Raw genomic sequence first — 16,404 nt, 5'->3', positions numbered from 1 at the left:
TAAGAAAGATTTAGTTGTTGGTTTACCCAAAATGAAGTTTGTTAAAGACAAACTATGTAGTGCTTGTCAAATGGGTAAACAAACAAAAACCTCTATCAAACCAAAGCACATGGTTTCTTCCGATAGACCATTACAATTACTTCATATGGATTTATTTGGTCCCTCAAGGACAAAAAGTTTTGGTGGTATTTATTATGCTCTTGTTATAGTAGACGATTTTTCTAGATATACTTGGACTCTATTCTTAATTCATAATAACGAGGCATTCAAAGCCTTTAGATTTTATGCTAAAAGAGTTCGAAATGAAAAATCTCTAAAAATCGCTGCTATACGAAGTGATCATGGGGGAGAATTTCAAAACTCTTCTTTTGAAGAATTCTGTGATGATCTTAGGATCAACCACAATTTTTCTGCTCCTTGAACACCTCAACAAAATGGTGTTGTAAAGATAAAGAATTGGTCCTTAGAAGAACTGGCTCGAACAATGTTAAATGAAACTAACCTCCCAACATATTTTTGGGCTGATGCAATAAGCATGCGTGTTATGTTTCGAATCGAGTTCTTATAAGACTTATTCTTAAGAAAACCCCCTATGAACTCTTCAAAGGTAGAAAACCAAACATTTCTCATATGCATGTTTTTGGTTGTAAATGATTTGTTCTGAACAATGGTAACGATAACTTGGGCAAGTTTGATGCAAAAGCTGATGAAGGAATTTTCCTTGGCTATTCTCTCACGAGTAAAGCTTATAGAGTCTTTAATAAAAGAACTCTAGCCATGGAAGAATTTGTTCATATATCTTTTGATGAAACCAATCATGTAGTAAAAGATGTGATATCTTGTGATGAAGACGACTTGCCAAGTTCCCCTGCTAAAGAAAATTCTATTGTTGATATTACAATTGATCCTTAGGAATTGAGAATGGATGATAATCTATCTTCTCAAGAAGAGCATATTCACTCAGATCTACCAAAAGAATGGAGAACTCATCGAAATCATCCTATCGACAACATCATCAGTGATATAAGTAAAGGTATAACTACTCGTAGAATGCTTGATGCTTGTCTGAACATGGCCTTCGTCTCACAGATAGAACCCTCCAAGATTGATGATGCAATCAAGAATGAACACTGGATTCTTGCTATGCAAGAAGAATTAAACCAATTTAAGAGGAATGAAGTTTGGGAACTTGTTCCTAGACCGGAAAATAGGCATGTCTTTGGAACTCGTTGGGTCTTTAGAAATAAATTTGATGAAAATGATGTTATTATTAGAAATAAAGCTAGACCCAAGGATACAATCATGAAGAAGGTATAAACATTATTTCTATTACACCATCTTTCGAGTTGTGGTATTTTATATTAGGACTTCCTTCTTTTGCAATATTGAATTCTATTTGCAACAGAGATATGCCAATATGAATTTTGATTCAAAATTGATTTGTGATCACTGTCACTTTGGAAAATATCCTAAGATGCCTTTCCCAAACAACATGAATAGAAGTTTGCACACCTTTGACTTGGTGCACATGGACATTTGGGGTCCTCTTTCTTGCACTTCTATTCATGGACACATATTCTTCCTTACTACTGTGGACGATCATTCTAGGCACACTTGTATTTTCCTTACAAAAACCAAGTCAGAAGCAATGGGTTGTTAAGTTCCATGTTGTGAAGGAAATCCATATAATTTTGGATACTTATTGTGTAGTTATGATGAAAATTGTGTACAACTCCAAAGAATCTAATGTAATTAGTCTTGCTTAGGAAGCTTAGATATTTTGTGTCTATTGTAGGATAATGAGGATAAAAAAAGGATGGAAATTGAAGGAATTTGCGGAAAAGAAGCTATGGATCCCTCGCCCAAGCCAGAGGGTCGCCCAAGCCTAAGTCTGCCTCTCGCCTGAGCGAGAGGATGGTGCTCAAGCGATAATTCCAAGATTGAAGGCCAAAATCTCTATGGGTTTCTCGCCCATGCGACACCTATTGCCCAAGTGAGGCACATCTATTCAACACAGGTGCCTTTCTCGCTCAAGCAAATCTCTAGTTTGAGTGAGAGACCAAAATGCTGAATTAGATATAGGCGGTTACACAAATGAGGAGGGGGTTGCCATCTTTTTGGGAAGCATTTTCTTCATACTTTCTAAAGAAAGAAACATAAGGGAGAATGAGAGAAGTCGTAGGAACGACTTTAGATATGGATTTTCTCATATTTTACATCATTCAATTGTTGTAATGCATAAGATGAGTGGATAAATCTCTCAGTGTTCAGATTGAAATGTAATCTTCTAACTCTTGTATTCCTGGATTCAATTCGAAAATGTATTTAGTTGATTGATTTTGGGAATTGTATCCTTTACTTAATGCTTGATTCTACATAGTTATTAGATTCTTGATCTTGGATCTAAGTTGGAATCAAAGTTGGATAATCTTTTTTGATGTATCATTCATCTAGGAATAGACAATGATGTATGAATTGCTTTTACATTGGACTTAATGCTAGATAATTGGTTAAATAACCAAGGAATTGGTATTTGATGAATTATCTATGGATTTTGAAATCAAGGAATTGATACATATGATTCGAAGAAAATGTTGCATCAAGATTTATAACTTCACAAGTTATATATGATTGAATCAAGGGGTTACATAGAGGAGGAATGCTGGAAGTCAATCCCAACCATTTTTATTTTATAGTAGAAAATCATTTTTAATCAAAATATTTCGATAACCCAAAACAATGAACACCATTATTGCCAAACTTTGTACATATGTACTCAATTTACTTTTTCAGAAAATAGTATAGGTCAGATATGCTCTCTGAGGATGATATCCCGGTATTTATCAGTTTTGTTACTTGAACGATACAATTCACTTGCCATATGTAAAAACCTCAAGAAGGGCTTTATGTAGAGTTTTGTCAAAATGGTTCAAACCCAATTTGACAAGATAATAAAGGGTATAAGAACATACAATGGGATTGAATTCAATATACCAAACTTCTTCAATGAAAGAGGCATTACATACCAAACTTCTTGTGTGGAAACTCCACAACAAAACTTTGTTGTGGAAAGGAAGCATATACATTTACTCAACACTACTAGGACCCTCTTATTTGAGTCTAGCATATCAAGCATATTCTGGTCTTATGCTGTCTAGCAAGCTACTTATCTCATAAATAGACTACGTAGCCCCACTGATGTGGACCTCTTGGATAAAAGGCTCCTGAACGATCTATCTTGGTTGGTGCTTGACCCAAGCTCACGGTTGAGTAGAGCTTTTGAGAATAAAGTATGCAGCGGAAATAAGAAATTGGATAAAAGAAGATGGAATAGATTTGAGGTGAATGCACCACAACACTCGAGGTGTTGATAAGCCAAAGTGATGCTCGCGACAAGAACTTGGTTCTTGATAAGAACTTCTAATCTTGGTTCAGCCAAGAAGGTTTGGAGAATACTCTCACAAGGATACAATCCTCAATTCACAAAGAATTATGATTCAACTTAACTTGTTTATTCCATTGTAAAAGACTTACATTTATAGGCAAGCCACTAGGCTCCCATGGTTGGCTAATAATAACTTAGTAAGGCTAATGCATGGTAATCTTAACATAGGATACCATAACCCAAATGAATCTACTCCTACACTAGACTGCATTCGGTTGGAAATTATATGAGCACATGTATTTCGTGTGCTTTACTACAATTGAAAGACAAACATAATGACTCATGCCTAGGATGCCACAGTTGAATTGGGAAGAGCATAGGATTCCATTCTTCCTTAAAGGCACGACTCACAATTAAGTCACATGATGAATGAGACTTGATGACTCCATAATGCCCACAGGTAAGCTTTGGTGAGCTCCATAGGAGTCTTATTGGCTTCTAATTCGGCACATGGCATTTGTGTGAAGTTAATGCCTTCTTAATGGTCTTCGGGTGCACTTGTGCTTGGCATAGGATTCCTTTTGTCAAGGAATGAAATTCCCTCGGCTGAATGAGGAGTAATCATGCACTAAATAGCTTAGGATGTCATTGGTGCAAGTTGGTAGGCTGCCAACGGCTAGAGCATGTGCATAATGCACCATTAATGAACCATTAAGGTCTCCAACGGCCACATGCTAATTCCACATGAGCATCTTTGCTCCAACAACTCTGAAAGTGACTTAGGATTCCTCTGGATGAAATGTGCTAAGGTGAATTTAGCTCCAACGATCCAGACAAGGTGTTTAAACACCATAAATGCTCCATTAAGTTCCTCCACGGTCATATTTAGATTTCCTTCGAGCAATCCTCCTCCAACGACTACACTAGGCTTTATTTACCTTCCAAATAATATTAGACTAAGTTAGAATGACTTTGGTTCACGAAAAATACAAGTTGGCTTAAGCATTAAAGTGTCGGTTACACTTTTAGGCTTGGCGTAGTCATTCACGAGCCATTATTCGAACTGGACATTATTTATGGGCAGATTTATGACTAAAACACTTAAAAATAAATTAACTAAGTGTTGGAAAAAAATTAGCCCACACATTTATTACCAAAATTAAAAATGTTCAATGCTAACTAAGTTGGCTAGGCCTGACTCGGCTAGGCTACGCCCATTGCCTGATGCGGCATGCTAGGCGCATGTGCCTCGGTCAGATTTCCTGGCCAGGCTAGTATGGCCTAGCGCTTGGTTCAGCACTTGGTGCGCCAGGGACCTCAACTCGGCCAGGTTTCACGCTTGATACGCCTGGGTCTGTGCTAGGGTCAATCTTGGCGCCTGAGTCAGACCTGTGGCTTGTCTCGTGCGCATGACTTGGTCCATCCTTGGCTCGGTTAGAACATGGACCAAGATGCTAGTGAGCATCTTTAGACCCCCTTGGACTATCTTTGGCTCATCATCATGGATCAACATTATAAGTTGTCCAAGAGAATTTTGAGCCATTTTTGCCCTAACCCTAGTCATATGACCACTTATGCCTTCAAGGTCATCATAATCAAGGTTAGGCTCTTTGGGGTTCACATCATCCCCTCCTTCTTGAAGATATTTCAACCTCGAAATTGTATCTTCGTCACCTACATCAAATGGAGATAAGTCAGCAACATTAAAGTAGCACTTATGCTACTATATTTACTAGGAAGTTCTAGTTTATAAGCATTGTCATGTATTTGGCTACCACCCGAAATGGTCCATCTCCTCTTGGGAGTATCTTCGATTTCCTTTGTTCAGGAAACCTCTCTTTCCTCATGTGTACCCAGACCCAATCTCCAGGTTCAAAAACCATAGTTTTCCTTCCCTTATTGACTTGCCTAGCTACACTTGCATTCTTCTTTTCAATCCTGGCCTTCACTTGTTCATGCAATTTCTTCACATATTCAACTTTAGCCTTCCCATCCTTATGCTTCAAAATAGAATGGTTATGAAAGGGTAATAAATCAAGTGGGGTTAACGGATTAAATCCATACACAACCTCAAATGGTGATGTTTGGGGTACTATTATGGGTTGCCCTATTATATGCAAACTCTACGTGTGGTAGGCATTCTTCTCATGACTTAATGTTCTTAGTTATTACTGCCCTTAAGAGAATGGACGATGTCTTATTTACTACTTCGGTTTGCCCATCCGTTTGGGGATGGCAAGTCGTGGAAAAGAGGAGCTTGGTTCCTAGTTTTCCCCATAGTGTCCTCCAAAAGTGACTAAGGAATTTTTTATCCCTATCACTCACAATGCTTTTGGGCAGGCCATGAAGTCTAACAATTTCCCTGAAAAACAAGCCAGCTATGTGATTAGCGCCATCAACATTTTACAAGGAATAAAGTGTGTCATTTTAGAAAACATATCTACAACTACAAAGATAGAATCCTTACCCGTTTTAGTTCTAGGTAACCCCAAGACGACATCCGTAGATATATCTACCCATGGTGAATCAGGAACATTCAAAGGAGAGTAAAGCCCATATGACATTACCTTTGATTTGGATCTTTTGCATGTTATACATTTCTCACAATGGTTTTGCACATCTTGCTTCATCCTTGGCCAAAAGAAATACTCTCTTAGCATGCCTAGAGTCTTTTGGACTCCAAAATGTCCTATGAGACCTCCCTCGTGTGATTCTTTTAAAAGCATATCCCTAATGGAGCTTTTGGGCACACACAATTGTTTTTCTTTGAATAAAATTCATTTGTGCCTAAAATATCCATTTTGGGCTAAATGCATACAAGCAACATAGATTTTTGAAAAATCATTGTTTTGCTCATATTGTTCCTTGATGCATTCAAGGCCAACAAGTTTTGTTTCAAGAGTAGATAACAATTTATACCTTATTAAGAGGGCATCCGCCACTACATTGGCCTTCCCTTTCTTATGTTTAACAACATAAGGGAATTGTTCTAAAAACTCCACCAATTTTGCACGCCTCTTATTTAACTTACCTTGGCCATTGAGATACTTAAGGGACTTATGATCACTATGGATCACAAACTCCTTCGGAAGTAGATAGTGCTGCCAAGTTTGGAGTGCTCTCACCAATGCATAGAGCTCCTTGTCATAGGTAGAATAGTTAAGTGTCGGTCCACTCAATTTCTCACTAAAGTAAGATACGGGGTGCCCTTCCTGCATCAAAACAGCTCCAATTCCTATGTTAGAGGCATCACATTCAATCTCAAATGACTTAGTGAAGTTGGGAAGTACTAGTACGGGAGCACTAGTGAGTCTTTTCTTAAGTTTATTAAAAGCCTCCTATTGCCTTTCTCCCCATTGAAACACAACATTTTTCTTTACTAGTTCATTGAGTGGAGATGCTAGAGTACTAAAATATTTGACAAACCTCATATAAAAGCTTGTCAAGCCATGGAAACTTCTTATTTCGGTCACGTTTTAGGTTTAGGCCAATCCTTGATGGCCTTGATCTTTTCTAGATCCACATGGACCCCTTTAGCATTAATCATAAATCCTAGAAAAATTACATGGTCTACATAAAATGTGCATTTTTCAAGGTTAGCATACAATTTTTATTTTCTTAAAATGAGTAAAACATATTTAAGATGCTCATGATGATCCTCTAATGTTTTTGAGTAGATTAGAATATTATCAAAATAAACAACAACAATAAACTTACCGAAGAATTCTCTTAAGACATGGTTCATCAAGCGCATAAATGTGTTTGGGGCATTAGTTAGGCCAAATGGCATGACTAACCATTCATGTAGATAATAAGTGGTCTTGAAGGTAGTCTTCCATTTATCTCCTTCTCGGATCCTGATTTGATGGTAGCCACTTTTAAGGTCTATTTTTTAAAAAGTGGTGGCTCTATACAACTCATCTAAGAGGTCATCCAATCTTGGAATGGGATGCTTATACTTAACTTGTTTATTCCATTGCAAAAGACTTACATTTATAGGCAAGCCACTAGGCTCCCACGGTTGGCTAACAATAACTGAACAAAAAATAAGCCAATTACAAAAAGAATTAGATGAATTAAAACTGGAAAATGAAACTTTAGATCTCATCTATTCTTGTAGTTCATGTAACTGCTCTGCTAGTAACTTATGTCAAAAACCTGTCTGTGAGACTTGCGAGACTTTGCAAGAGGACAATTTTAAACTAAATGAAAAACTCACACGTCTCACAAACAGTAAACTGCAATTAGATAACCTGCTTAATCAAACTAGAAATGTTGGTGATCGAACTGGTCTAGGTTATACTCGCACTGCTAAAAAGAAGCGACCATATAGAAAACCGGTAGCTCAAGCTAAAAACAAATATCATAAGCATTCTCCTACTTGTTTTTATTGTAACACATATGGTCATACTTATCATTCATGCTATATCAAAAAGTATGGTATACCTAGCGGAGTTTATGTATGGAAAAAGAAGGGAGATGATTCCCTAATCACTAACAGAAAAGGACCCAACATAAATTGGGTACCTGAGAAAAGTAAGTAATCTATTTTGCAGGTATGTCTCCGAACACATGGACAAAAATGGTACTTAGATAGTGGGTGTTCGAGGCATATGACAGGTGATAGATCAAATTTCCTGGATCTCTCACTTAAAGGAAAAGGATACGTCACTTATGGAGACAACAACAAGGGAAAGATACTCGGCACAGGAACAGTTGGTAACTCATCCCAAACTCTGATTGATAATGTCCTTTATGTTGAAGGACTAGAACATAACTTGTTGAGTATAAGCCAACTCTGCGATAAAGGTAATCGTGTATCCTTCGATTCTGATTGTTGTGTCATTCGTGATATTTTATCTAATAACGTTAAATTTGTTGGTCACCGTATAAATAATATTTACATGGTTAATTTGGACGATGTCACTACATTATTTTCAAAATGCTTTATTTCTAAAGAAGATGACATCTGGCTATGGCATAGACGTGTTGCACATATCCATATAAAGCATCTAGATAAATTATCATCAAACGAACTAGTTGAGGGGCTACCAAAATTGAATTTTAAAACTAAAGAAATTTGTGACACTTGTCAAAAGTGTAAACAAACCAAAAACTCTTTTAAAAATAAAAATGTGATATCCACTTCAAGACCTTTGGAGCTACTCCATATGGACTTGTTTGGACCATCACAAATCATGAGTTTTGGTGGTAGTTACTACGCTCTAGTTATTGTTGATGATTTCTCTAGATTTACATGGACATTGTTTTTATCATCAAAAAGCGACGCGTTCAAAAATTTTAAAAATCTTGCCAAGCAAATCCAAAACCAACTTAACCTAAAAATAATATATATACGAAGTGATCACGGGGGAGAATTTGAGAACTTTCAGTTCGACAAATTCTGTGATAAGCATGGCATTTTGCATCAGTTCTCTGCTCCTCGCACTCCACAACAAAATGGAGTTGTAGAGAGGAAAAATCGTGTTTTAGAAGAATTAGCGAGAACCATGCTTAACGAAAGTAATACCCCCAAGTACTTCTGGGCTGATGCAGTTCATACTGCATGCTATGTTATAAATCGAGTACTCTTAAGGCCAAACTTGAACAAAACTCCTTATGAACTTTTAAAAGGCCGCAAACCAAATATATCCCATCTTCACGCTTTCGGTTGCAAATGTTTTATATTAAATAATGGAAAGCGGGCCTTAGGGAAATTCGACTCTAAAGCCGATGAGGGAATATTTTTGGGATACTCGATTCATAGCAAAGCTTTCAGAGTCTTTAACAAATATTTAATGCAAGTTGAAGAGTCTATCCATGTACAGTTTGACGAATCTTCTCCAAAAGAGAAGAGAAAGGTCGTTTCTGATGATGTTGCAGGTGCTTTGGAAGAAGCATACTCCAAGGACATGGATAATGAAAAAGGAGCCAATGATGAAGGTCAAATCGAACCTCAAGAGCACTCAGACATGCCTACCGTGTGGAAAACAAAGAAAGCTCACCCAATTGATAAAGTTATAGGTGACATATCTACGGGAGTGGTAACCCGTAGTTCCTTACGAAATTTCTGTAATTTTGTAGCTTTTGTATCGCAAATTGAGCCTAAGACCGTTGATGAGGCCATTGAGGATGTACACTGGGGTATAGCTATGCAAGAAGAGCTAAACCAGTTTGAGCGTAATAATGTGTGGGACTTGGTCCCCAAACCTAATGATCATCCCGTAATTGGTACTCGATGGGTCTTCAGAAATAAACTTGATGAATCTGGCTTAATAATTCGAAATAAAGCACGTTTGGTGGCCAAAGGCTACAACCAGGAGGAGGGTATCGATTATGACGAAACCTACGCTCCTGTAGCCAGATTAGAGGCCATCAGGATGCTTCTTTCCTTTGCATCTTTAATGAATTTCAAACTTTTTCAAATGGATGTAAAAAGCGCCTTCCTGAATGGATACATTCAAGAAGAAGTTTATGTTGACCAACCGCCTGGTTTTGAAAATTTTAAATATCCGAACCATGTTTACAAACTTAAAAAGGCACTATATGGTCTCAAACAAGCTCCTAGAGCTTGGTATGACAGACTTAGTACCTTTCTTTTAGAAAAAGGGTTCGAGAGAGGCTTGGTTGACACAACGCTTTTTATTAGAAAATCAGAAAATCATGTTCTGCTTGTACAAATCTATGTAGATGACATAATATTTGGATCTACTAATGATATCTTGTGTAGAGAATTTTCTGAGATGATGCAGGGGGAGTTCGAAATGTCTATGATGGGAGAACTCACATTCTTTCTAGGATTGCAGATAAAGCAGCTAGAAAGTGGGATATTCATCCATCAGGCGAAATACTGCAAAGAGCTACTCAAGAAATTTGAAATGGACAAATGTAAGGAAGCTTCCACACCTATGGCATCTGCTTGCTACTTAGACAAAGATGAGAAAGGAAAAGCAATCGAGGTAACGAAGTATCGTGGTATGATTGGGTCTTTACTTTACTTAACTGCAAGTAGACCTGATATCATGTTCAGTGTATGCATGTGTGCGAGATATCAATCATCACCTAGAGAATCACACTATATAACTGTTAAAAGAATCATGAGATATCTAAAAGGAACTATTAACATGGGATTATGGTATCCTCGGGATGCCTCACTATCCTTGGTGGGTTATTCCGATTCCGATTTCGCCGGATGTAAGTTGGATCGGAAAAGCACTAGTGGTACTTGCCACCTATTGGGCAGTTCATTAGTAGCATGGCACAGCAAGAAGCAAGCCTGTGTTGCTTTGTCCACCGCTGAAGCGGAATACATTGCCGCTGGTGTGTGTTGCGCTCAAATCCTTTGGATGAAGCAGCAACTTAAGGACTTTGGTCTTAAACTTGAAAAGATCCCAATAAAATGCGATAATACAAGTGCCATTAACCTATCCAAGAATCCCGTTTTGCATTCTAGAACAAAGCATATAGAAATTAGACATCATTTTTTGCGTGACCATGTACAAAAAGGTGACTGTGTTCTTGAATTTGTGGAAACATCTAAACAGTTAGCAGATATTTTCACCAAGCCCCTTCCCAGGGATACCTTCTATGTTCTAAGGAGAGAACTAGGAATTCTTGATGAACAATATCTTGTTTAAAAAAAAAAATGTTTAGCTGTTTGCATAAATTGTCTTGCTTCTCTATGCCTATGTGTTTCATGTTTGAATGATATATGTTAAAAATGCAAAAATATATCTCTTGATTAACTTCTTAATGTGATTATATTATGTCTCGATAAATCTGTTATAATGCATACGTGTGTCCTAAAAAGTCGAAACCACTCTGCTGCCTAAAAACGAAATTTTCTCTGATTTAATCGATTATGCAAATAGTTAATCGATTACCTGGGCTTCATTTCTGGAAAATTCAAATTTTTAAAAATTTAATCGATTAAACAGCCCGTTAATCGATTACCTGGGCAATTTTTTTTGAAAATTCAAATTTTACACTGTTTTAATGGATTAAACCATCCCGTTAATCGATTAAAACCAGTACGTTAAAGGCAAACAGTGTCTCGGTGTTGTACTTTTTTTTACATTTTCGCAACCTCTTTGTGCCTTGATTTTCTGAAACAGCAACAATACTAATCCAGGTGCAATAGGATTAAGTAAACCTCACCCTAAACCTCTCAATCCTTCCAAAATCGCTCTATTTTCATCCAAAATCCACTCAATTCCGAATCATCCAATCCAAACCCTAGGTTAGGCTTTGCCCCTCTGTTCATCAATCTCAGTTTCGAGTTCATCATCTTCAATGGAGCAGAGTCGTCCAAAGCGGGTCAAGACTACAGCAACGCGCATTCGAAGAAGGGAAACCGGCTCACCCTCCACTCGGGACCGCGGTGACCCCTATTATTCCCTCATTTTGCAAGAGACCCGGTTGGCAAAATTTCAAGGCCGCAAGCCTACATACATCAGGTATGCCGACTTAACCTGGTTAGCGGAACAAAACTTTAGTTTTCCGCATGACATGGAGGCTCAAGGAGCCGTTCAGTTTTTGGAATTGAAGGGACGCGTATACCCTGCTCTAGTTAGGGAATTTTACGCTAATTTTAGATACAAGGATGGCAAATATTGGTCCATGATTTCCGGTAATTTGTTTGAGATGAGTGAGGATTTATTTCTGAATGTTGGAGGTTTATCGTCGTCTGGTTTTGGAATAGGGGATTGTTCTTGGGTCAAGGACAATTTTGATCCCGTTGATGTGTACAAGTCATTCCTTCGGGGCCCTCATCTGTATATTCAGGGTCAACTGACCAAGGCAGGGTCACTTTCTGTTGAGAACAGGTTATTGCATTATGTTATTGCTTACATATTAGTGCAGCGGAACACTAATCATGCACAGCCTACTGTGAATGATTTGCGTTTCATGTATGCTGTAAAGAATAACGTGATGATCAATTGGCCTGAGGAAATTCTAAAAATCATGAACAGCGTTTCATTGTCTCAGTCCAAGCTGCTCCCGTATAGCATTTTCATATCCCGCATTGTTGATTATTTGCGCATTGACATTTCTGATACCATCATTACTGAGTACACTGATAAAGATCACTTGGTGGGTGAGAGTCTCATTCATAAGATGGGAATTTACAAGTATGGTACTACATGGCAGTATCAGGAGGACTATACCACCTTTGATCTGGACTTGTCGGATAATGAGCATCAGGAGGATTTGGGTAATCAGAATGCAACTAATCAGGGGGAGTCGTCTGGAACAGCACCTCAGAGCTCTGTGTTTGGTTTAGCTCAGATGGAAGCCATGGAACAACGACTTAACAACCGCATGGATCTGCACTTCCAAGGGCTGAAGGACTCTTATTTTGCAGGTATGGAGCAATACGAGGAACGTCAGAATGCCTACACCGATAACAAAATTCAGGAGCTGAGGACTATGATTCAGTCTACCGCTGAGGCTCAGAATGCCATGTTCTGCTCAGAATTTCAGAAGCTGTCTATGCTTATCCAGGGAAATCAGAACACTGCTGTGCCTGATGATCAGCCTGTCTATCCTCCGCCTCAACCTTAGTTTAGCTGACCTTAGACCTAGGTTATCCTATCCTTAGGTTTATTTTTATCTTGTGGCACCTTCTGGATTTAGTTATCGTTGTTGCTTTCAGAACTGATTCGTATTTTGCTTTTTGTCTTTTATATTGACTTTATGGCCTGTACTATTTCATGACTTTCTTTACTCTTTATGCTATGCAAATGTTTTTGTTTTTGCTATAATTATGTCAAAATAGCTTATTTGCCTTAGTGAATGGATCTTGATCATTTGAGATTTAATAATGCTTACAATGCTTAATATTTGATTAAATCTTGTATGCCATTCTCACTTCTTATTAGCTATTTTTTTGTCCAATAAAGCGCATTTGTTCAATTTACCCATAAATGAAACAGGTTAATTTGTTAAAACCCAAATTAATTCATTAACATTGTTTTATGATTAACTAATATCTCTTCCTAGCTTTTTTGACCTGGGTTATCTTTTTGATAATGTCAAAAGGGGGAGAAAGGTTGTTTTGTTGCTTCTCAATTGTGCAGGTTGATCGTTATAACAGCTTCCGATAAATGTGCGCATTCCATCAACCTTGCCAACACAATCTTCAAGCTTATTCATCAAGCAATTGTTACTTTAAAATTGATGAACTTGATGTAGAGTTTGTCATCATCAAAAAGGGGGAGATTGAAAGTGTGCATGTCAAGAGGAACACTTTGGAAAGCTCTCCTTGAACGTCATGGTTTTGATGAGGACAACGTGTGCCTAAAAGTGCTTGAAGATAACCAACAATCCAACGTGCTTGAGTCTTTTATTTGGTACTAGGCTTAGACTAGTTTCTAGTTTAAGTTGAGTCGAAGGCTTAGGGCACCTAAAACATGTCTCATATGCATTTATCTTTAAATCATTTCATCCATGAGATATGTTCATTTGATAATATGTTCATGCATTACATAAATACATGTATATATGCATTCTAGGCATAAAACTAAGTGTCAAACATGTATTATCTAAGTGCATAACATATTTGATGTTTTCTATTTGAAAATACATATTTTATTTAGTGTTAATCGATTAACCATACCTTTAATCGATTAACCCAACTGCTGTGTAAAGTGGTTGCCACTGGAACACGTTTTTGTAATGCAGTTAATCGATTAAAGGTTTACGTTAATCGATTAACCTAACTGATTTTTAAGTTGTTGAAACTGAAAAACTGAAAAACAGAATCAGTTATGATTTTTAGTCCCGTTAATCGATTAAGAAGGTATTTAATCGATTATCTGGGGTTCTGGACTGATTCTTTATAAACTGCGTTTTCAGAATTAATCTCATAAGTTGCATGTTGCATTTATTAGAGAGTTAGAGCATTCTACGTGTTAATTGCTGCATCTATTTGTTAATTGCATTAGTGAGTTTAGAAATGAGAGATTCCTTGCTTTAGGATTGAGTGCATTTCATGTTATAATCTCTCATGTTTTCCCTCACATGTTCATGCATATTTTGATGCGTTTTTTCATGAATTTTATGATTCTGTAACTTCTGTTTTCATAACTAATACTTGTCATTTCACATGTGTTTGTGTTAAATGTGCATTAGAGTAAAGCCTTCATGTTGTATTTGAGCTTAGGTATAGCTTAATATTACTCTTGTAATTCTTGTGTAATTGTTGTGAAAGGGAATCTCTTGGTGTCGTATCACCAGTAGAGATTGTGTGTTTCTTCATAGCTTAGAGTGTAAGAAAAGGAAAGAACGAGAGATTCTTTGGCTGGGGCTACGCCGAAAGAAACGTTTTCTTTATCGGTAGGAAGGGAGTCAAACCATTGGATAGTTTCTTTGATTTCTTGTCATTTGCTAAGTGTTGTAATTGGATAATGTGTTTGTAAATTACATTGATTCGATTATAGTGAAGGAAATCTCCCAAGTCAGCCGGGAGGCCTGGATGTAGTTTGCAGTGGACAGCAAACGAACCAGGATAAAAATTCGAGTTGCAGGATTTGTTTTTCTCTCTCTCTTTACTGTTTTCAATCGATTAATTTGTATATTTGATTCAACTAATACATTCTGTTCTTTTGTTGTATTGCAAGCTATTCTGATATACAAATTTGTAAGCTCTGTATTCGTTCTGTTATCGGTTATCTGTTCTGCATTTAATCGTTTCTGTAATTGCTTACTGGTTCTGTTTAATCGATTAATATTGATGTGTTAATCGATTATCCTGTTTCTGTTAATCGATTAAAACTGTTTCTGTTTAAAACTGTTCTTTTTGTTAATCGATTAAGATTGTGCATATAATCGATTATCTTCTTTTCCTTATTCAATTAAATAGGGTTGATTCAGCATTAAGTGCTGGTTTGCGAAAAGCGGTAATTCTAACCGCGACACCTATTCAACCCCCCCTTCTAGGTGTATTGTAACCACTGATACCTAACAAAAGCTTATTGGCTGCCAATGTTATACATCAACCTATGGTCATCATAGAACCAAACTTGACCATAGAACTAGAAAGTGCATGTTCATTGGGCACAAGACAGGTACAAAAGGATATGTCTCTTTGAACTTAAGTCAAGACATGTCATCTTTATTGAACATATCTTCACATATGCCTTAGGAGGACTCAAGGTTAAGGAAAGGCACCAAATGACACACAACATAAACAATAATCCCTTAGAAACCCTTCTCTATGACATCAGCATACCTGATCAAGAGTGCAAAACCACCCCTGAACCCAACCATCTTAATGAAAACCTGAGTGCAAATGGTACCGATGTCACAACCAACAATAGGAACTAAAAATGTGTTAGCCAATCCCCCAATCCCAACCAATCCATTAGGAGGTCAAGTCGCATGAGACAACCCCCAAGTTACTTTTAGGATTTCCACTATTGCCTTATCAATTCTCATGAACTAAAGAAGCCTAAAGGGGTCTATCATCCCTTCTCCTCAGTTATGTCCTACAATTCCTCATCCTCAAAACACTTCAACCATGTCATGGCCATAACCACAAACAATGAGCCCAAAAGCTATAAACAAGTCATCCTGTCAAAGCATTGGATTAAGGCAATGTAGGAAGAATTCAATGCCCTTGAAGCTAACAAAACTTGGAAGATACTGGACTTACCTCCTACCAAAAGACCTATAGGGTGTAAGTGGGTGTAAAAAATTAAATTCAAGTTAGATGGATCTATTGAAAGGTACAAGGCCAGATTAATGGCAAAAGGATACACCCANATGTAGGAAGAATTCAATGCCCTTGAAGCTAACAAAACTTGGAAGATATTGGACTTACCTCCTACCAAAAGACCTATAGGGTGTAAGTGGGTGTAAAAAATTAAATTCAAGTCAGATGGATCTATTGAAAGGTACAAGGCCAGATTAATGGCAAAAGGATACACCCATACCGAGAGGATTGATTATTTAGAAAATGTTGCACCTACAGTAAAGTTGACAACAATTAGGCTCTTGTTGGCTATTGCTTCTTCCAA

At 37.4% G+C, this 16,404-nt stretch overlaps 2 protein-coding genes across 2 annotated transcripts in view; one reads left to right on the top strand and one right to left on the bottom strand.

The window, feature by feature from the left end:
• The window catches only part of LOC109359716 (DNA gyrase subunit A, chloroplastic/mitochondrial-like), a 17,969-nt gene extending 10,794 nt beyond the window's left edge, over nucleotides 1-7,175 (bottom strand). The window contains exons 1-2 of the mRNA XM_019604413.1: nucleotides 7,103-7,175; nucleotides 6,417-6,620 (exon numbers count right to left, since the gene is read on the bottom strand). Coding sequence (XP_019459958.1) covers nucleotides 6,417-6,620; nucleotides 7,103-7,175 — 277 coding nt within the window. The remainder of the gene's footprint in view (nucleotides 1-6,416; nucleotides 6,621-7,102) is intronic.
• Nucleotides 9,820-10,854, top strand: LOC109360407 (uncharacterized mitochondrial protein AtMg00810-like; the record flags this gene model as incomplete). The annotated part of the gene is made up of 1 exon (XM_019605292.1): nucleotides 9,820-10,854. A coding segment is annotated over one exon (1,035 nt), but the record flags the coding sequence as incomplete, so codon positions are not given.

The sequence above is a fragment of the Lupinus angustifolius genome, chromosome LG11 (genome assembly GCF_001865875.1).
Source record: "Lupinus angustifolius cultivar Tanjil chromosome LG11, LupAngTanjil_v1.0, whole genome shotgun sequence".
Lineage (NCBI taxonomy): Eukaryota > Viridiplantae > Streptophyta > Magnoliopsida > Fabales > Fabaceae > Lupinus > Lupinus angustifolius.
Note: the sequence above shows the minus strand (reverse complement) of the source record. Positions and strands in the feature narration are given on the sequence as shown.